Source organism: Ursus arctos, unplaced genomic scaffold (genome assembly GCF_023065955.2).
Source record: "Ursus arctos isolate Adak ecotype North America unplaced genomic scaffold, UrsArc2.0 scaffold_10, whole genome shotgun sequence".
NCBI lineage: Eukaryota > Metazoa > Chordata > Mammalia > Carnivora > Ursidae > Ursus > Ursus arctos.
In genome coordinates, this window is record NW_026622764.1 from 68703734 (window position 1) to 68726118 (window position 22385).

The 22385-nt window shown below is 38.5% G+C and overlaps 1 protein-coding gene across 7 annotated transcripts in view; it reads left to right on the forward strand.

Annotated features, from left to right (window-relative positions):
- Positions 1–22385, forward strand: part of KATNAL1 (katanin catalytic subunit A1 like 1) — a 115014-nt gene that overhangs the window by 64391 nt on the left and 28238 nt on the right. For 4 of the 7 annotated variants that reach the window (XM_057309440.1, XM_057309441.1, XM_026493077.4 and 1 more), the window contains 2 exons: positions 6611–6737; positions 8365–13518. In XM_057309440.1, the coding sequence (XP_057165423.1) occupies positions 6611–6737; positions 8365–8563 (326 nt within the window). In that variant the 3' untranslated portion in view covers positions 8564–13518. Of the gene's footprint in view, positions 1–6610; positions 6738–8364; positions 13519–22385 lie in introns of those variants that run through there. The other 3 variants (XR_008958337.1, XM_048215561.2, XM_048215562.2) reach the window with 1 other exon arrangement.

Here is a 22385-nt window from a genome sequence, read left to right on the forward strand (position 1 = left end):
TTTCCCTTATGAAAACATATGTCCATTATAGGTAATCACTTTTGGGTGCTTCTCTTCGCTCATTATTAGTCTGAAGGTGTATACCTTGTGACCATAGAACTTGAGAAATTGCTTTCCTCTAAAGTGTATCCAAACAGGTAGTCATAATTAGAATTCACTCTTTCTAGCTTTTTCTTTCATCTGTATTAGGTCAGTAGGTGTTTATCCAGCTGTTTGCTGTTAGACATTTATTAGGTACTGTGGGAATATAAACAATGTACAAGCCTTGTCCTTAGAGAACTCACGATGTAGTTAGTTGGAAGGTAGGCATACACTTAACCTAACCATAGGGAAAACAGTGTAACGTGATGCTAGTGTTCTCCATGGCACTTTTTCTTTTTAAGTTTTTTGTTTAAAATTCCAGTTAGTTTATTCCAGTACAGTGTAAATTCAGTACAGTGTAAAATTAGTTTCAGGTGTACAACATAGTGATTCAACATGTCCATACAACACCTGGTGCTCATCATGAAAGTACACTCCTTAATTCCCATCACCTATTTAACCCCCACCCCCGCCCCGGTCCATGGTACTTTGGAGTGGTGAATGAGGAATAATAAATTCTGACCAAAGTGCTTTGGGAGACTTCATGGAGGAAGTTACATTTCCACTAATTTTCATAGAGAAAAACAGAAACAAAGGTATGGTTGCTTGAAAATGAATAGACAGATAGCTCTTGTGGTTGGAGCATCTGGTAGGATAGGAGGGTCTGGAATAGACAAAATAGTAACATTTGGAAAGATGAGAGACCTGAAAGAATAATTTAGAAATCTAGGGTAGGGGTGCCTGGGTGGCGCAGTCGTTAAGCGTCTGCCTTCGGCTCAGGGCGTGATCCCAGCATACTGGGATCGAGCCCCACATCAGGCTCCTCCACTAGGAGTCTGCTTCTTCCTCTCCCACTCCCCCTGTTTGTGTTCCCTCTCTCGTTGGCTGTCTGTCTCTGTCAAATTAATAAATAAAATCTTAAAAAAAAAAAAAGAAATCTAGGGTAAAATTAATGGAAAGAAAGATTGTATGAAAGTTAAAAAAAAGGTGAAGGACATTTTATCAACCAAAGCAACCCATGAAAAATAAATTTTTAGTTGGAAAAGGAAAGAAGTATAAAAATGAAAATGGATAAAATGAAAGGCACCCCTGAGGCCTCAGCTGGAGCTTGGCTTTCTGGGGCACTTCCTTCTTACCTTGTGGCCATTCCATGCGGCCTGGGCTGCTTCAAGCATAGTGGGTTTCAAGATAGTCAGATTTCATACATAGGTAGCTCAGGGCTCCAGATGTTCCACTGAAAAAGGTGGTAGGGGCATCACTTTTTATAACCTAGCCTTTAGAGGTCACATAGTGTCACTTCTGCTGTACCCTGGGTTGAAGCATTTACAACCCCACCCATTTTCAAGTTAGACTAGCTCTGGGTGGGAGAGTGGCAGGACCATGTTGTAGAAACACGTGTGGGGTGAGAGAGACTGTTGCAGCCATCCTGGTAAATACAATCTGCCATAGTTACCAAAAGGCAAAATAACGGGTGCAGCTAGAGCTTGGCCTTACACTAAGTCTCTTCTTTCTTTATGCATCTAAATTATGGCAGCAAGCACCTGGGCAGCTTAATGAACTCCTTTTTCAGCCCCTTTCATTTAATTATATTTTGCTTTTAGAATAACCTCCCTAAATCACTAAAGTGTCATAGAGTCTCTTAGACTCTGAGTCTAATTTCCTATCACATCAGGGGCAGAGTGCTTTTTTTTTTTTCCAGCTGTAGGTTCACACCTTATCTGTCTTAATTGTGTCTGTCTGCATTTTTCAGCCCTCCTTTGTACTTTCCTACTTACCCCCCCCCCGTATATGCATGCTTCTTCTCACTTCTATGTCAATATTTATGGTACTCCCATTTCCCAGATTGTTCTCTCTCGTTGCCTCTATTTAACTTTTATTGGGGCCCTGGCTGGCTCAGTCGGTAGAGCACGCGACTCTTGATCTTGGGGTTGTGACCTTGAGCCCCATGTTGGGCATGGAGCTTACTTAAAAAGAAGGAAAAGAACAACAAATCCAGTAGGGTGCCTGGCTGGCTCAGTCAGAAGAGGATACAACTCTTGATCTTGGGGTTGTGAGTTTGAGCCCCACATTGGGTATAGAGATTACTTAAATGAATAAAACTTTTAAGAAAAGTTTATTGATTTTTTTCAAAGTTGACATTAAAGCATGCTAATTCTTGAAGGCTTCTTTGGCCTGGCCTAGCTCCCTTGTGTAGAATTTACTTCCCTGGGTTATCTGTGTCTCAGATGGTCCTTAATAGAAGGGATCTGGGTTTTCTGTGTCTCCCTCTAATCTTGTTTGTTGACTAACCAATGGTGATGGTGGGGGAGTGCTGACTGTGAGCCAGGCTTTACATGTATTAACTTATTTAACCCTCACAGCAGTCTTACGCAGTAGATTCTGTTCTTATCTCTATTTGACATGTGAGGAAACTGAGGCATCGAGGGGTTAAGTATCCCAGCCAGTGAGGCAGAGCAGGGCTGTGAGCCCAGACAGTCTGGCCGCAGAGCACGTACTCGCTGTCTTCTGTGCTGGACTGCCAAGTGTGCTTAAGAAGAATTGTTAGTGTAAGAAGTGTATGATCCTTTTAACGAAGTGGATTTAAATTTAGAACACACTGACTTGGTTATGTGGCATTCGCAGTTCTTTATTATTGACATATTAATTTCTTGTTAAATTCTTCTACAATATCATTCCATTTCATAGAGCTGACAGATCCTACTTGGAATCTTCTAACAAATCACTGATGCAACCAGAATTAGAAGTTATTTTCCCCAAATTATAGTGACTAGGGAGAAGGCTGCTTCCTACTAGGCTTCAGTGCCACCAGGCCCTCACTTTGAGCAGGCTTGCGCTCCGAAGTTCGTTTAAGGTGACTGACTGGAACTTGGTTTCTGTGGGATAATACATTATATTGACCTTGGTGTTTGAGTTCTTAGGGCAGGCTGCAGTAAAACATTTTGATTTATAGATACAGTGATACTCTAACATGAGGACTAAGAGAGGAAAGTGATATTTGTTCGCTAACATTCACCTGTTAACGCGTGAAGCCCTATGAAATCACACTTAGGTTAAATTCGGAGTTCTTACTGAGGCATCAGGAGTACAACTACTTTCTGTAGCAGCAGACCTAGGGGCTTCCTACCCTTCCCTCTTTTTTCCCATACTCCTCTTGCTGACCACCTGAGTGCTGGACTTCTCTGCCTCTATACCATAGTCAACTGTAAGGTGGGCCTATTGGCTGGGGATGATCACGGATAAGGAGCTCCCAAAATGAAGGAATTCTGGAGGTAAAGATTTGTGACTCATACTGTTTCTTTTTTCCTGGCAATCCCAGATAATGCCTGCTTGCTTCTCCACTGTGGCCACCCATTGCATTGCTTTGCTTTGTCTTACTTTGTATGTATGAGTGAGAAATATAACTCATTATAGAACCATGTATTAAGATTTAGTTCAGTCTATCCGGTAATTGGCAGACAACCATGTAACTACTTTCTAGGACAAGAAATGGAGCATTATCAGACCTCAGAAGCTCCCAGTATATTCTTTCCCTAGCAGAGCTCCCTTCCTGCCCCCTGGTGGTAATCACTGTTACTCCTTTTATGGAAATAATTTATTTTTATCTTCTAATTTTCTCACCTAATAATGTATCCCCAAACAAAGTTTTATGTTTTTTAAAACTTAAATTGAGTCACACTAATTGTGTTTATTTGTATTTTGCTTCTTTTGTTCAAGTACATTTTTAAGATTGATCCATATTACGGTATCCAGATGCTGTTCATTTTTGTTGCTGTATAGCATTCCGTCGTATTAGTCAGCTAGGGCTGCATTACAGAGTACCACGAACTGGGTGGCTGAAACAAAGGAACTTTATTTTCTCAGTCTAGAAGTCCAAGATCAAGCAAGGTGTTGTTTCATTCAGGGGCCTCTTTCCTTGGCGTATAGATAGCCATTTTTCTTCCAGTGTCTTTATGTGGTCTTCCTCCTTGTGTGTGTCCTAATCTCCTCTTCTTATAAAGATACCGGTCAGACTGGATTAGGGCCCACCCATATGACCTCATTTTACTTTAATCACCTCTTTTAAAGGCCCTGTCTTCAAATACAGTCACATTCTGAAGTATTGGAAGTTAGAACTTCAACATAAAACTTCAGGGGGTGAGGGAGACACAATTCCGTCTATAACATCCATTAAGTCATCATGCCACAGTTATCCATCATATTATTTGGTGGACATTATGATTGTTTTTATAATTTTAGGCAATTATGAATAGTACTGCTATGAATATTTTTATACTTGTATAATGGTGAAAATGCTCAGTTTCTTTAGGTTGAGATGGAGCGTTCCATCCTTGCAGTGAATCGCTGGTCATGTTGCATAGCTGGAACAATAATAGATAAATCCAATTTGTCTTCCCAAGTGGTTGTGCCAAAGCGGTTGTTACACGTTATACTCCTGCCAGCAAGATAGGAGAGTTCCCGTTGCTTCACATTTTTCCAGAACCTCAGGCTTTTTAATTTATACCAGTCTCTTGGTGTGCAGTGCTACCTCATTGTGGTTTAATTTTTATTTCCTTCTTTATTAAATAATTTGAGTATCTTTTCCTTTAGTAGCCATTTGAATTATAACAAAATCAAATGTCTAGTAAAGGAAAAGATATATAACAAATATCTGTTCAAGTCTTTTGCCCATTTTTCTATTAGGTGGTCTGAACTTTCTTTATATTTGTAGGGGTTCTTTAAATATTCTGGATATAAGTACTTTGTTACTTATGTATGTTGTAAATATCTGCTCAAGCTCTGTAGCTTTTGTGTTTTCACTCTATGTACAGAGTCTTGGTGAATTGGAGTTCCTAATTTTAATGTGGTCAGTTTATAAGTCTTTTCCTCTGTGGGCAACTTCTTAAATAAATAAATAAATAAATATATATATTTCAAGAATATTCACTCTGAAGTCATTAATATATTTCTTGTTTTATCTTCTAAAATGCTTGTAATTTTACATCTTATGTTTAGATTAGTAACATACCTGGCACTGATTTTCATGTATGGTTTGAGGCAGGATGCAATATCATTTTTTTTACCCTGCAGATAGTAGTTGTTCTGGCATTTTCTGCCACTGCTTGAAACCACGTATGTCTTAAATCAGGTGTCCATAGTATATGCTTTGATCTGCTTCTAGGCTCCCTGTTATGTATCATTGATCTATTTGTTTATCTCTGCAAGAGTATTACACTGATTTGAATCCTATTGCTTTGTAATAAGTCTTAAATTCTGATAGAGCTGTTCCTCCCAGCTTACTGTTGTTTTTCCAGTGTGTCTTGGTTGTCCTTGATTCTTTCCGTTTCCATAAACATTTTAATATATTCCTGTTCAGATCCACAGACAGACCTGTTGGGATCTTTACTGGAATGCTTTGACTCTATATGATCATTTGGGGAATTGTCAATATCAGGAAAGATAAAACAAACAGTGGGGAACTGTTTTAGGTTAAAGAAGACTAAAGAGATATGGTAACTATGCAATGTGTGATGGTTTTTAAGAAAGTTATAAAGACCTGGGGAAAATGGGGACATTTTAATCTGGATTGTGTATTAGATGATTCTAATGTACAGGGTTAAATTTGCTGATAAGTGTGATAATTGTACAGATACCTTTGTTCTTAGGAGGTAAATACTGAAGAATTTGAGGTGAGGTATTGCAGTGCCTACAGTTAGCTTTCAATTCAAAAAAGAGGAGGGAGGGGAAGGGAAAGGAGTGATAATGGCAAAATACTGACAATTGATGAGTCTAGATGGAAGATAAATGGGTGTTCACTGATTTTTTTTTAACCTGTAGATTTAAAATTTTTCAAAATAAAAGTTGGAGAAATTACATTTTATATATCAGGAAATAGTGGAAAGCCGATGCAACCTAAGTTTGCATTATCTTACTATGCTATATTAAATAGAAATTTGACATTAAAACTGATAGTGAAACGGCAGGCATGATTGGTTATTTTAAATAATTCTGTAATTCATTTGGGCTTACACAATACAATACACATTTCAGTCATATTGGAAGAGCAAATGTCTGTGGGCTGGTTCTCCAAGTAAACACATTAGTAAGTATTTTGTGCCAAGTGCTGATTTCCTGTATCTTAGAGAAACTTTTTCTATATCACACTAAAAGGTGAGCAGAATGATTCACAGGAGTTAACGTCATGTAATCTCGTTTTTTAAAAGTAGGCTTAATGTTGTTTTTTACTAAAAGCATGTTTAGTATTTGAATATTAATGATTTTATTTTTCATAAAGGATCACAGACCCTTTGTTTTCATGGCAAGTATCTTCACAATCTATAAGGAAAACTCTTGAATTTTGCTTCAATTTTTAGTTACTGCAGCCAAGGCACTTAGGAAATTCGGTAACTCTGAGTCATGCAGTGAGTTGGTAATACTAGGTGGACTCAAGTTACTGATTCCTCTTTCTATTCCTGAACGCTAATACGTGATTTCTTATCAAAATGATCTTTAAAGTAAAACATCCAACAGTAACAGAAAAAATCTTCTACAGCAAAAGGAAGAACTGAGCTGCTGAAGATCAATCTTCGTGAGGTTGAACTGGATCCTGACATTCAGCTGGAAGATATAGCAGAGAAGATTGAGGGCTATTCTGGTGCTGATATAACTAATGTTTGCAGGTATTTTGTTAATGATCTGTGACCTTAGATATTAGGTATAGGTTTGGCAGGAGGATCGATCTTAAAGTTAGTGTTGTTATTAGCCCTTGACGTGAAAGCAGCGACCCATTTCCTTGAAATGATTCTCATTTGTCTTGTTTCTTTTCTACGTAACTTCATAGGTCATTGTTAGATGAATAATTGTATAACAACATGGTCACCTTTTCTGTTCCTTTGATTTTTTTAAAATTTAAATTCAATTAGCCAACATACATTACATCCTTAGTTTCAGATATAGAGTTCAGCAATTCATCAGTTGCATATAACACCCAGTGCTCATCACATCACGTGCCCTCCTTAATGCCCATCCCCAATTACTCCATCCTCCCACCCACCTCCCCTCTAGCAACCGTTTGTTTCCTGTAGTTCAGAGTCTCTCATGGTTTGTCTCCCTCTCTATTACTTCCCATTCAGTTTTCCCTCCCTTCCCCTATGATCTTTTGCACTGTTTCTTACATTCCACATATGAGTGAAACCAAATGATAATTGTCTTTCTGTGATCTATCCTTTGATTTTTAAGAAATTGTACTTTATTTGGTAATAATGGCTTTGACAAGCTAAGGTCGGTTTAGCCCTAAATTGGAGCCTAGTTGCATCAACATAAAATAATATTAGTTTTGGCTGGCATTATTTTACCACATGCAGATGAGCAAGCAAAGTTGCATCAGTTTAAGCTGGGAAATAGATATTTTATATGTATAAAATATATCATATATTTCCCTTTCAATTTAGTGACATAGTATTTTATAGACATTTCACATGCTCAATAAGGATTTTCTTTCTTACCATCTTGACTATACTTAAATTGGCAGCAGTAGCCTTTCTTTAAAACAGTAAAATCTGTTGTTTCTCACTTTTTGTACTAGTATTTTTCTTACGTGCATGTAAGTTTAGTGGCACACAAGAAGCTCCCAATAGTTTCTAGTATCACTGGAGTAAAATATATACAAATTTGAAGTTTTGGCTGGGTTGGCTTCCTAATAGTTTTTTTGTGAGCATTAATTGTCCAGTTCTTCCAAACCTTCATAATTATGTACAGCTGATCAGAATGGAACTGAAAATAGGATCTGGAGAAGCCAGGTTTTAACCCTTTAGTTGCCCACCAGTGCTGGATGTGGGGGATTCCACATCCAGTCTATGTAGATATATTCATGTTTCAGAGAAGGAGTTTCCTAGCTTTACCTCCTCTAATTAGGTCGTAGACAAACTGGTAAAAGATTTGAATTATCTTAACATTAGCCATGTGTTCATTTTCAAGTGTGCAATTCAGTATTTCAAAACTCTACTTCTGTTTCCTAACTTTCTTGGCTGCATTTGAAGAGCAAGTGGTGAAAAGAAAATTCAGTACCATCTGAGCCCAACCTCGACTTTTAGGATTCATTAATAGTACATTTTATGTTTAAGTCATTTGCATCCCATGTTTTAACCTTTTCCGAACCCTCAGGATATCTCTAAAATGGGAAATTCTGAGTAGCGTCATAAAAACACGTAAAATGATCTTTTGAATGTTTTCTCTTAACTATGTTACAGTTGACAGTGTTTAAAACATTTACCTCAATGTGGATTCACGGATTTTGTATGTTTTTAGGGATGCCTCTTTAATGGCAATGAGACGGCGAATCAATGGCTTAGGTCCGGAAGAGATCCGTGCACTTTCTAAAGAGGAACTTCAGATGCCTGTCACCAAAGGAGACTTTGAATTGGCTCTGAAGAAAATTGCTAAGTCTGTCTCTGCTGCAGACTTGGAGAAGTATGAAAAATGGATGGTTGAATTTGGATCTGCTTGAATTTCTGTCAGCTCTTCCATTTCTGGTATTTTTATTTATAAAATGTGAAGAAATTCCCTGCAGTTTTTTTTTTTTTTAAACAGGTTTAGAACTTTTCATTGGAGAGATGGTTCCCTTCAAGGCAAAAAACCTAAAACCACAAAGAATATAAATGTAGTTGGGAAAGAAGAAAAGCTTACTTGGGAGCCTGATAGTCTCCGTCACCTGGCTTTGTGCTGGTGACTCCACGGAGTCACGCGTTAATATTGCACACGCAAAGCGGTGTGTCGGGGAGGCTGGAGAGCGGTCAGTATGCTCTCGTAGAAACTTGTTTACTAAAGGGTTAGGAGGACCTCTCTTTCTCACTTGCATTTGTTGTTTTTTTGTTTTTTTTTCTGTTCTTCGCTCTGAGCGTGAGGGACCCATGTATGTTGACTTTTAACATCAGAACTGGGTTTGTGTCAAATTCATTATTGTTAAAAATGATAGTTTTGAATTAAATAATGAATTTGTTAGTTAAACCTTTAGAATTCAACTCTTAGTGTCACAGTCTATCACACAGTTGAATTTTTACCCTCTGTTCCCCCACCATTTCTTCTGTTAGCTCTCTAATCGTTTATTCACCTTTATGATTGCCTCATGCCTGTGGTCTTTGAAGTGTTTTGTGACGTTGTTTCTCTGGTCTTCAGTATTTTTTGCTGGTACTTATATTGGAAGGGTGGGAAGAATATTATGATGGCGTAAGAAGCACTTCTTCATTCTTGAATTCTGGGTTTGTTTTCACTTTTCTTTCAATACATCAAATAGATAAGCCCTTTATTTTCCTCAGCTCTAATGATAAACGTTTGAATTTTGCTGAACTTGACTTTCATATTTTCAATTAAATACTTCGGTATTCTAAGGAAGTCCACTCTCTTGTGGCTAATGCAAAACAAACAAAACAAAATCTTTATAGTTTTCCAGACAGCTAGTTTAACAAAATAGCATTGTACATAATGAGTGATGTTCATTTGAAAATTTTAAAATTATTCCTTGTCTAGGTTGAGAACTTGTACACTGCAGTATGATTAGGGATAGAAATCTGACATGCACATTGAGTTCAGCAGGAATTAGACAATAAAAAGAGGCCAGAGAAAGTAGATGGTGTGTATCTAATCACAAGTAGAATATGCTGGTGTTCGTTTTGTTTAAATTACATTTATCCCATTTGGGTCGGGCAACCTTTGCTTTAATGGTGATGCTTTTCAAAATTTGTATTTGATGCTGTCTTGAATTCTCAGTTTTGGAGAACACCCACTGGTTTAAAACTAAAAATAATAGAACTTTTTAGACACTTAACAAAAAAACTCTTAGTATCTTGCTTTAAGAGATTTTTTTTTTCCTATTAAGAATTATATAATTTTCAGATAATTTAAGTCTGATTCTAAACTCCAGTATTTTATATAATGCTATAAATTACCCCCCTTTCCTCTGAGGCGTTGTTTATAAGAGTTAAACTCATAAGACATCATGATTTTATTTTAATTGAATGAGTTCATTTAAAAATTGAAATAACTTTTCTTTTATTCATTAACTTTTTAAATAAAGAAATAAATGATCACACTAAAATAATCTTGCAAACTGTTGCCACCCGGTAACCTATTTTTTTTCCCTGAAGTCTTAGGGGCAGCCGTTAAAACGTGTGTTTTGATTGCTAAAACTTGTTAGACTGTTTTTCTAGGTTTTGTGTTGTGTTGGCATGTATTTCTACTTCTTTTAAAAATTGTTCATGGGTAATAATATGGTAATTGGGATTTTTAAAAATTATCAGTTAAGTAGTATTTGGACACTCAAGCTTCCTAGGAGCTTATCTTGGCTAAGATGGTGAATTGGGTGTGCTTTTTAAATTTTTTATTTCCCTCATTTCTCATTTTGCTTTGTCAGTGGATGGCGATTGCTTTGTATTTCTTAACCCCCTTAAAGGATCCTGAGGAGATTGCTCAGGTGTTCTCTCCAGCCTTTACTGTACATCGTATGTACGCTGTCTATATCGCAAGACAGTGTGTTGCCTTACCCAGAGTGAGAAAATTGTTGTGTTTTGCATTATCAGATTAGGAAGATTTGGTTCCTTTACTTCGCCTGAAAACATGAGTATTCTGGGCTCTGCAACACAATGAGATTAGGACTGAGTGTTGTACAATTCTGTCTTGCAAATATCTGATGAGATGGTTCCTTCTTTTAGCGGACTCGTGTTGGTGGCTTACCGTGTACAAGACCCTCAGGTGGGAGCTCTGTGGCTTACAGAATTGGACCAGGCTGTGCAGTTCTGACTGGGCACTTTCTATAATTACACTGTGTGGCTTCTGGCTCCAACTAATGACACGAGTCCAGATCTTAAAAGGAGAGGCACAGTAATCTGTGTGTGCTTTGGAAAGATAATATATACAGGTTTTCCTCTTTTTCTCCTTTAAATCTCTTTAAAAATAAGTTTGTTTGAGCAATGTTATTATTATAGATCTGGCGATTTTCATGAACCATTTCCCAAAGTTCATATTTATTGTAAACATGTACACATGTAATTATGGTACATCGTCATTATAAACATGTACGCGTGTTACATGATTATGGTAAACATTTTGCTCTTATAATCGCTTTATTTTTTTTAAAGGAACTTAGTGTTGATGAAATATACTGGACAAATAGCTTTTAAATGTAGGCTGAAACCTACTAGAAATCCAAGCAGGAAAATAGACGATGGCATCACAGACTTTCATCTTCTAGTCAGTATCAGTGTAGACATTCTAGCATGATCAAAACACTTTGGGCTCGGACTGCTATCTCCAGAAAAAGCAAGACAGCTTGGAAGAGGAAATGTGTTGTGGTCTAGCTGCATAATTAGGGGCTTCAGTTGAGCTCCTGAGATTGCAGTTTTTATGCTGTGATATTTGACTGTCAAAGTATAGGCTGAAACCACTAATTACTCAAAAAGTGAGCAAGCAAATATCTGGTGACTCTGCTATGAACAAACATACAGGTACTTCAAGAAAAAAATGTGTGTATGCAGCCCCAATGTACAATATAATTGCCCCCCTTTCACTTGGCTAGGTGTAGCCTGACTCTGTTGAACACGAAGTTATTGATAGTCTTTAGGGTTTGCACAGCTTGAGTTTGTGTGAGCTCCTGCATTGGAAGTTTTTTGTACTATATGCTGTTAAATCTATGATGAGAGTTGTAAAATGGTAGCCAGTTGGCATAGTTATGTTTCGCTCTCCTCCACCCTAACTGGAGATAAAGTGAAGGATTTAGGCAGGTATTTCAGTTGTGTGGGCTTTGGCTCCTTCAGTATTATCTTGATTATTGAGTCCTTTTTGTGTAGTAGTAGATTCCCACTCTTTCTTTCATCTTAGTGAGAAATCACCTTAGCCTATGTCCTGTGTGATAGGCATAGAATGTTAAGGATATTTGCTGGCCTGTTCCAAGAAAGGGCCACATTAACTTGAATGAAGCATTTTTTTACACATTTTTTTGTGTCTTTTGTTCCTTAACTGTTTTGATTGTATATATTTTTTTACGTATCACTTAATCTGTGATGCACATAATATTTATGTGAATCTAAAAATCTGTCACAATAGAGAATAGGAATTACAGTTGGAGGGCTTGTTAGGGAATAAAAATATTTGAACCCCAAATGTTATAGTCTCATCTCCACTAATTATTTTTGCAGAAAAAGCTAAAAACTCTGTTATAATTACTATATTTACTTATTTATACTTTCAGGTTGGGCTTTTCTTATTTAATTTTTAAAGGACATTTGCTTTTAATATTGTTTCTTGATGCAGAAACTGTAGAGTACTTTAAAAATAAAACCCCTAAGATAATAGATACATTTTTAAACACTCACAAATTAACAGTAATTCTTGAAATGTTTACTAGGTTTTTTGGCTCCAGACCTCTCTTTAAACTCAGTGGTATTTCTAAATTTCCAAGTGACTTTTTAATAAAAATTAAAAAAAAGGAAAACTAATAAGGTAATGTCATTTATTCTTTTTATTTTACCATTCTCATATCTTTATGTATGTCTATAAATAACCAGGATGCTGCTTCGTCACCGGCAGTGTGTAGGATTTATACATTTGGAAGTTTGGCACAACAAATAGGGAATTAGAGTAGAGGTTTTCTTCCTGTAAAAGGGCTCCGACTTGATTTTGTGATCATAAAAGATGCTTTTGTTTAACAGCCTCTGAAATGACTAAATATTGCCCTTTGGAAAACCTGAATCTTTGCACTTGTTTTTTCCAGAGTCTACCTCAGTTAACCAGGCATAGTTTTAGGAGGAACTGAACTGAAACCACATTTAAATTCTGTTCATCATCTATGCTGATTTGTTTAAGTACTTCCTTCTCTCTCCTCTTGTCCTCCCCCCCACTACCTTTTTTTTTTAATCTTGAAATTTTTATTTAAAATATTTGCCTTTGCAAAACCATCTATTCCAAATTAAGCTTCTATGAAATGCCTGGATGATTCTTTCTCTTTTTGGTGTGGTTTCATTATTTGAATGTGTTTCGTTTCAAGGAGCAGTTTCAAACACTTCTTTTCTCATAGCTTCATAAATGCAAACTAATGTGATAACAGTAAAAATCTTGGAATCTAACTGTTCCTGTGTCCATTCTCTAAGAACCCACGTATTCTATGAAAACACACAGAAATGAGCACAGGTCTATTCATGTGTTGGTACGGCAACGGGGAGTTGCCTTCAGTTACCATTTGTCCGGTTTCCAACGGATCATTACATGTTAAGATGGTTTGTGTATGGTTAAAATTTGTGTTTCAGTGTTTGTCTCTCAGTATTTTGAACCTAATTCAAAGAAAAAGACATTTCTAAATTGTATTTCTTAAACGTACTTTTCCTTATATTTTGTGCTGCTACTTTGCTAGTCTCATGAGCTTAGGTGTCTTTGTGCATAGGTTATGATTTGGTAATAAATTTCTAGAGTGTTGCTTGTTGGTGTTTTCTTTGTGGTTCCTATTTAATCTGCTGTCACTGGTCTACTTACTGCCACCAGCGAGACTAACAAACCCCTCACTAGTAGGGAATGACTTTTCCCAGAGTTTCCATTCTTAAAAAATCACATGTTGTAAACCTGAGCTCTTGTGTTTGCTGTGCATTATACTGATAATTTCAAGTTTGATGCAGGTAAGATAAGAGTGGCTTTTTAATTAATTCTAACGGGTTTAATAAATATACTTGCCTTACTCGTGTAACGCCATTGCAAAATGGATGTTCCATATGGTGAATTTTCCAGATGACTGTATCTTATTTTACAAATCCCCCAAAACTATTTTCTTAATTCATAGACTTTATTTTTTTGAGCAATTTAGATTTACAGAAAAATTCAACAGTGAGGAGCGTTCTTCTTGCCGCCTCTTCTCCCCTCCACAACGCTTCAAGCCCTTTTTATTAATATCTTGCTTTAGTGTAGTACACTTGTGATACTTGAATCACTGTTGGTACATTATTACATTATTACAGAGTACATAGTTTACATTAAGGTTCACTCTGTGTTGTACAGTTCAGTGCGTTTTGATAAAAGTTATAGTGTCGTAGATCTGCCATTACAGGATCATACAGAGTAGTTCCAGTGCCCTAAAAATCCTCCTGGCTCTGCTGTTCATCTTTCCCCCTCCCCCGAACCCCGCAAGTGGTGATTTTTTTTTTTTTTACACTGTAGTTTGCTGTTTCCAGAATGTTATATAATTGGAATCCTACAGTTGCTTAACAGTTTGCACTTAAGGTTCCTCCATGTCTTTTTGAGGCTTAATAGTTCATTTCTTTTTGTCTGTTACATGGATGTTCAAGTCTGTTTGAAGGACATCTTGGTTGCTTACAAGTTTTAGAAATTGCTATAAACTGCTGTAAATGTTCATGTGCAGTTGTTTGTATGGACCTAAGTTTTCACTTCATTTGAGTAAATACCTAGGAGTGTGATTGCTGGAATATATGGCAAGAGTGTGTTTCATTTTGTAAGAAACTGCCAAACCGTGTTCCACAGTAGCTGTACCATTTTGCATTCCCATCAGCAATGAATGAGTGTTCCTGTTGCCCCACATCCTCTCCAGCATTTGGTGTTGTCAGTGTTCTGATTTTGCCAGTCTAATAAGTGTGTACTGGTATAACATTGCTGTTTTAATTTCCAGTTCTGTAATGACATGTTGAGCATCTTTTCATATGCTCATCTATTTTTAGTTGGCTTTTATTGAAACCTTGCTAGAATGTATCATACTTGTTCTCTGACTTTGTAAAATAGAGAACTTGAGCTTAACCTTTTCATTGTGATTCAGAGTTATCTTTAAGATACGCTACCCTCAGCATCTAGCAGGGGTGGGGGAAGTGGGGGGGGGTGGGGAGCAGGGCTTTTCTGCCTGTGACTAAATGGTCTTTGAGTTTTGGTGTTTGCTCTTATAGCATTTTTACTCTTCTGTTAATCAGGCTGACGACCTTTATTCCTCTTCCAATTCCTACCTCCAGTCTGTGGTGAACCCAGTAAAACAGTCTTTAAAGTGCTTGTTAGAATTGTGGGTAAATTAGGAGTATGGCCATTTGGGGATGAGGAGGAGTAGGAAGCTGCACAGTCTTTGAGCTTTGGTGCTTTGTGTCATTTCTCTAGGCTGTGGCCTTTTTAGCTTTATCTTTGGTTCCCAGAAGTGTTCCTGGTAGACCCAAGTGTGAAGCAGATGATTATGCTTGATTATATTGTCATGTCATTCTATAATATTTATAGCTGGAAAGCACCTAGCATCAATTTAATTCCAGGGCCCTACCCATCTTGCTGTGACCATTACTGAGGATTTGGTCTATTAAAGCCTATCAAGGAAAAGAACTAGGAAAATGGGACAAAAAATAGGAAACATTTGTGGCCACAGCCTTCCCACTCACTTCTGTCCTTGCTACTTTCTCCAGTGCAGGTCTCCAGTGCTGCCTGGTGATGTGACATGGTGACTAGCTGATATGGTGGAGTGTACTTGAATGTTGGGGTGTTTGCCCAGAGAAGCCAGGGAGGTAGTTGGAAACTGTGGGGGAAGGTATAGGCATTGCTTGGCCAGTGTCAGCTGCTGCCTTGCAAATGGATAGCCAGAAAGGGCAAGCGTGGGCTATCAACTCAGGCTTGGATTCTGGAGGCTAGGGCCAGCGTGCTTTCTTCCCTCCCTGACTGGACATGACCTCAGGCAGCTGCAGCTGGCCCAGACAGACACAGGGGTTCACCCGGGACGCGTCCGGCTCCTTACTTGGCACCGCTGCTCCTGCCACACCAGGACACGTGGGAAAGGAATCAAGGGAGAGGACTGGTGTGTTCGGTGGCTACTTCCTATCCTCTTTATGATCGGAAAAGTTGATGGCCAACTCTTCTCTAATTTTAATTCTCCTAAGGTCTTCTCTGGACCTTTCATATAAGTTTTGAGAGACGCTCAGCAGCAACCCAGGGCAAATGAAATTGGGAGCAAATGACTTGGTGCAGGCCTCTTATCTTACAGGTGAAGACCCGAACCCAGAGAAATTTTACCATGTATTTTCAAGATCACATTTTGAACTGGGAAAGGAGACTTGTATCTATTTTTGATCTTGAAGAATGCTGCAGATAAGCTTTAAAGAAAGTAAGCCAGACAGCAAAAACGTTCCTTAAGGACCTTTAAGCCTCTGAAGCATGATGCCAATACGATTATTTACCCAAGGTAGTGATACTTAATAAGAAATAGATGATAAATTGACATCAGAGATTGGAACTAACATTTATAATGTTTGCTATGTGCTAGATACGTTGTCTGTATTGTTTTATTAAATCTGTAAATTAGCTGTAAGATATGCCATTACTCTTTTTTTGCAGAAGAGGAAACTGAGGTTTGTAGAGTGACTTGCTGTAATCATTTGGCCCCTAAGAAGTGGAAGAAGGGATGGAATTAGGTCAGTTTGTTCCAGAGCCTATTCCTTTGTTTGCCGTATTCCAAGATTCCTTTTCACAGTGTAAATGCAAAAGTACTCAATTCTTGAAATAAATGTTATATTCACTCATTTTTCTGAGGCTATTAAAATTCATTCTTACCTTCTCTTTACTATAATGCTTTTTTTGGGGAAAGATTTATTTATTTACTTAGAGAGAGTGGAGGAGGGGCAGAGAGAGAGAGAGAACCCCCAAGCAGACTCCCTGCTGAGCATGGAGCCTGATGTGGGGCTCCGTCCTAGGACCCTGAGATCATGACCCGGGCTGAAACCAGGAGCCAGATGCTCAACTGACTGAGCCACCCAGGCGCCCCACCTGTAGTGCTTTTTTTTTTTTTTTTTTTTTTACCAGGAGACTTTTAGGCTCTTGTGTTGTGGGATTAACATGAATTGGGGAATGTCACTGTCAGAGCTGTGTCAGAGTGTAAATGTACAGCTACTTGTTTTGCAGGACAGACTTTATTATATGAGCCAGTCATTCTGAAAGTTTCCATGAGTTGTATTTAGACCACCAACTTAAGCGACATAAGGCTCTACCAGTTATTTTTATTAAGAAGATCCCTGACAGTTCTCTGCCCACTGGATGACAGCTCCAGAGTCATTAGCTGTATGTATGGTCACTGTCAAGTACCAGGAGAGCCACCTCTGTGTACTTGGCCCCAGTTCATTGTCTGTGTTTGAAGCGCTGCCCCAGAGCTGAGTTTAGTTCTGAATGTTCAAAATGCTTTCAATTAGTACATTTTGAATAACTTTTTTAGACAAATAAGTAATCATGGTATGACTACTGTATTACAGAACATAAATCCTAAACTATAGTGTTAGTAATTATTACGTAATTAGAGATGGATGAATCAGGCTTCGTTTGCAATTTGTAAAATACCTCAAGCTATTTTTCAAACATTTTGAAATATGTTTTGTAACATTTCTCAAATGTACTTTACCAGGCATATTTCCTCTAATTTTTAAACCCTTGTGTATTTTAAGGGAAATTTAATCCATATGTTTCTGATTCATTTGCACTTAACTCATCAAAGTTATTTTTTAAGAACAATTTGGTTTCCAAGCAGCCTTAGGAACCCTTGTCATGAATTCCATCAGCCTTTTTTTAAAAAGCCTTTTCCCCAATCTAAACTTTTTTCCTCCAAAGATAAATGTGGATGAAATATTTCAGTTCGGTTTACAATGCAGAGCCCATATTTCAAAATCTAAGCTAGTTCTGAATTTGGTGTAATACGTTATTCTGCCTTTACTGAAAGAACTTGCTTCATTTGTTTCTCTTCAAAGCAGGTCTCTGCAAAGAGCTTGTAATAAATAACAGTGTGCTCTCTTGAAAACACAGTGCACTGACGTTTTCTGTACTGCCTTCCCAAATTCACAGCACCGGTGACAAATGTGGGTCCATCAGACATCAAATGAAATTAACTATTTGGGGGGTCCGTCATGTATATGATGGATATGCATACGTATTCAGATATGCATGTATACATTCATAAAATGCTTACATTCTTATAGATTATCTTCTTTGTTTTTACCTGTGCTTACAAACTCCAGCAAGACATTACTGTGTTCTGAATTAAAATTAACAGTTTATTGGGAAACGACTGTAATTGTTCTCATCTCTCTCCAGAAATGTTTCTCACCTGAGATTTAGTTCAACAGGTTTGTGTTGCCTAGCAGTCGTTCTGCAAGCACAGCTTTTTGTGTAGTTTTAATTCAGCGGGGTGACTGTATGAAATCTTCCTAGAAAAAGGAAGGTCATTGCAGTGAAGGTAAAAGGAAATACGTTGCCAGCTAATTGGACAGCATGTCATACACCAGAGTGACTCTGGAAGAGATTTGCTGAAACATAGCAACAAAGGAAACGGGGTGCTCAAGGCAGCTAGCAGCCACATTCAGAAGTACTCACAGGAAAAGAAAGGCGCCATTTTCTTGGGCTCTCATTAGAGGATTGCGTGCAATACATATTTGCTAATCACAAGAAATAACCTCTTTAGTTCCTGTTCTTGGTGGAGACTGTCATTTTTTTCCCTGAGTTGTTTAATGTGGGATGAAAATGAAACATCTTTTCTGTACTTTTCAAAGCATACTGGTTGCTTATGTATTTTGCTAGTTAGTGCTGTAAATGAACTCTTAATATTTTAGGAAAAATTTTTATGATTGATGAATTCCTTTTAAGAATTAACACCTAATTTTTTTTTAAATTCAAACCAAAATGAAAAACCTCTTGTATGAGGGGATACTTTACCTTTTACCTTGTATTTTTCCATATGATAATTATACTTTACAAAGGAAATATGCTTATAAGATTTTTAAGGTAGTTTTTAAAAAGCAATGTTTATAGAAATCAAGTCAGCTCCTGCTCTTCTGGCTCCCAAAAGCCCTTGGCCTATAAGTCAGTCGTGACTCGGCCTCATTTCGTTTGACTCCTGGGGCAGGATTGTGCTGGTCATCGTCACTGGTAACCTGGAACAGTGTTCTGCAAACTGCTGTGATGGTGCCTCTCCATCAATAAGATATTTGTGAATTTTCCACTCTGACTATATTGGTAATTTGCAGAATATTTGTAATTTATGGTAGCATTTGTATGTAATTTATAACCATATTCACAAAGTTAGAAAATTTAGAGACTGTAAATATGAAAACACTGACAAATAATTTTATTGGTACAAAATGCCCTCTAAAAATTATGACGAATATTTGTACTGAGAGCCATGAGATTAAATCTACTCCATGGCCTCAGTGGGTACAGTGATTCAGTGTATTTCAGTGCTTAGTTTCATGACTATTGTGGTGAAAAAGTTACTTCACAAAAGTGTATAGATCCAAATGGAAGAAATAAATCATTGGCTGCAATTATAAGTCATGAGCTCCATTAAAAATGATTAAAGATCATGCTCACTAATTATGTAGAAGTTTTCATTTACCTTTGGCTAAACCTGTGAACCTCTTCATTTGGAAGGTTTTTAAAGAAAGAGGAAATTTATTTCAAGGTTAAGTTGCAGATATTAGAGTTTTTAGTAAGAGACTCACTGTTTTTGGCAATGAAATCCTGGAACAGTAGAGAAACACCTACAGGAGGTTAGGAACTGGGTCTTCCACCGGCCTGCGTCCCTGACCTGCAGGTGCCCAGGAATTCCAGTTCCCAGTCAGTCCCACCGGTGGTTTCCCCAATTCTGCGCAGTCTGGTCGCGATCGTCCTCGAATGCCTTGGTACAAGTGTAATTCCTGTTGTGAGTTTTCCTCTTCCCAGTCTTACAGTAATTCCTCACTTGTAGATACGATGTGAATGTCACCGTCCATTTCTTCCTTTTCACTTGTCAGGGATCCCTGTGCCGATGTCCACAACTGTTTCTGCGGCTTCTGTTAAAACCTTCCCCTGCAGATGGGTCTGTTGTTGCCCTGCTCTTTCCATCGGCTCGCGGCCGCCTAAGGCGATGCCGTTCCTGGCTGGCCTCTCCTTGCTCTTGGAGGAGGAGAAGGACTCTTCAAAGTTAAATGCGAACGGAACTGTGAAAGGGAGAGCAAGAGTCAAGCAGAGGTCCTTTATTTCTAACAGGAAAGTGTTAAGGTCTGAGAGGCAGACTAGAAGGGAGACTAGAGGAAGCAGGATATGGAGTTTTCAAAGGGAAGGAATCCTCATGTATTCTGTGACTAAGCAAAGCCTGCCACGAACCACAAATGTTTGGTCTTATTTTCACTGCGTGTACTCTGGACAGAGCCTCACTCCTGCTGTCTCGCTAGAGATCGGTCAGCCGTTTACACAAGGGGCTGTTGGTTGGATCACGAGAGTCGTTACCACTTCCAAACCGTGTGACTGTGGACAGGTTACGTATCCTGTATCCTCTCCGTGCCTCTTGTCATCCCGCCTGAAAATGGAGATGATAAGAAGACAGGACCGTTGGGCAGATGAAATGAGATAGTGAATTTGAAGTGCTTCTTAGTTTCTGGCACTGTGAGAAATCCTTGGTAAACGTGTGCTAAGCTGGCACACGACAGGCTTTCCCAGAGCCAGTTGCTGAATATTAAGGAATGCTGCAAGTGTTCTAACCATCGATAGCTTGGAATTGGCCTCAGTGGGCGTGTTTATGCCACGGAAGTCAGCAAACACTCCAAGTCGAGGCTGCCTCTGCACACCCCCTTAGAGAGCCAGTTTACCAGCACAGCTCTGGTTAGCTGTTTTTATTTTGTGTGAATTTTTTTCTTTTTTATCTGCAAGTAAAGCAGCCCTGGATGCCTAGTCTAGCCCTTTGTCAATCCCTCTGAAATAAGTAGATGCAGGGATGAATAATATTCCTAACCCTTGCCAGTCATAGTGAATAGGGTCAGATTGATTCGCATTGAGGCATTTGTGACTCGGGGTGAATGGCTGTTTGGGATCCTCCCAAATTAGGGCCACTCTGTTTTCTGAGCTAGACTTTACTCCAGTACTTTTATCGCAGTGTAGTAGAAATCTGAGGACACCAGAAATAGACCAAAGTGTTGTACTACTCTTGTATTCTCTGACAAATACAGCCTGAGCCCTATCTAGGCAATGCCCACACTGCTTTCAGCCCTTTGCTAAAAGTGAGATTCTTTAATTGTCCAGAAGGTTCTGAACCCCAGAATTGGCATGGCCTACTTAGTGGTTGCAGACATGTATACATAGAAGTGTTTTGCTAGGCATTTGTGAGAACTATTTGGCTATTTTCTAGCAAACGTGGTAGGGGCAAGAGGAAGAGAGGATTCTGTTCTCACTTCTTTTAATACCTTTCCTGATCCAAAAACTGGAGGTTAGTGGTAGCACCCAATTAGAACTCTTCTTGCCTCAGTTAGCACACCATCACATTTCTCCCTATTACAATAGAAACAGAAAAGCAAGCATGATTTCTCAACAAAGAGGCTCTTTATATCGGGAATTTACAAGCTACTTGGTGTTTTTCTAATTGCAAATACATGCACACCTTCTGGAGGGTCACAAGATCCTTGTGTATCTTGCTTAAAAATCACCCACTGGAGTTGTAGTTTGTTAGCCCCACTTGCTTTTCACAAGGAGGAAAAAGTGTTACATGATGTCAGAGGGTCTCAGGTTCCATGGAGTGGAGCTTTCCAAGGTTTTCCGTGTATAGGAGGTTTTCTGTGCAATGCGTGAGGGATTATGTAGGAAGGGGGTCTGGAAGATCTAGCCAAGACTTTTTTTTCCATCTATTCTAATTTGAATCTTATACAAAGATTATGTATGTAGGTCTATTTAGACCTTTATTAAGTCACTCAAGTTACTGAATGCCCAGCAGATTCTAGATAGAACCCCTGCTTTAAGGAACTTGTCCTGCTAGAGAAAGCCTGGAAACAAACCCTCTCACAATACTATGCATCGGTAACAGTGAGCATGTGATTGAGAAGCGGTGTGGAGGAGGAAAAGGACAAAGAAGGCTTCGCAGAGAACGTGATGTCAGCCATGTTCTGAAGCATGAAGAGGAGTTTGGCAGGTGGCAAGGGAAGGAGCACTAATCCAGGTAGAGATAGCCGTCATCTTCCTGGTGACTTGTATCCGAGGACGGTTGCCCTTTATTAGAGCGAGTTCTTAAACACTGCTGTTTGTGGGTAGGGAGCGGTGTAATCATTGCTTCTTGTACTTGGTATGTTGTAGGCTCTCACATCCCCAGTGGGCGAGGAGAATCTATAATCATACAAGAAGGTCTCCTTTCCTCATTGTGACCCTGTAAGCAAAACCGTTCTGAGGAACACTGATGTGAAGAAACGTGTTCACTGCAGGATGATGGCAAGACTTGGATTTGAAATCCGCTCCTAAGCAGAAAGCCTAGAGCAAAATTGGGTGTCTAGTCTATGGACATGGTCTAAGTAAACACAAATTTCATTTCCTTTTATTTCCAA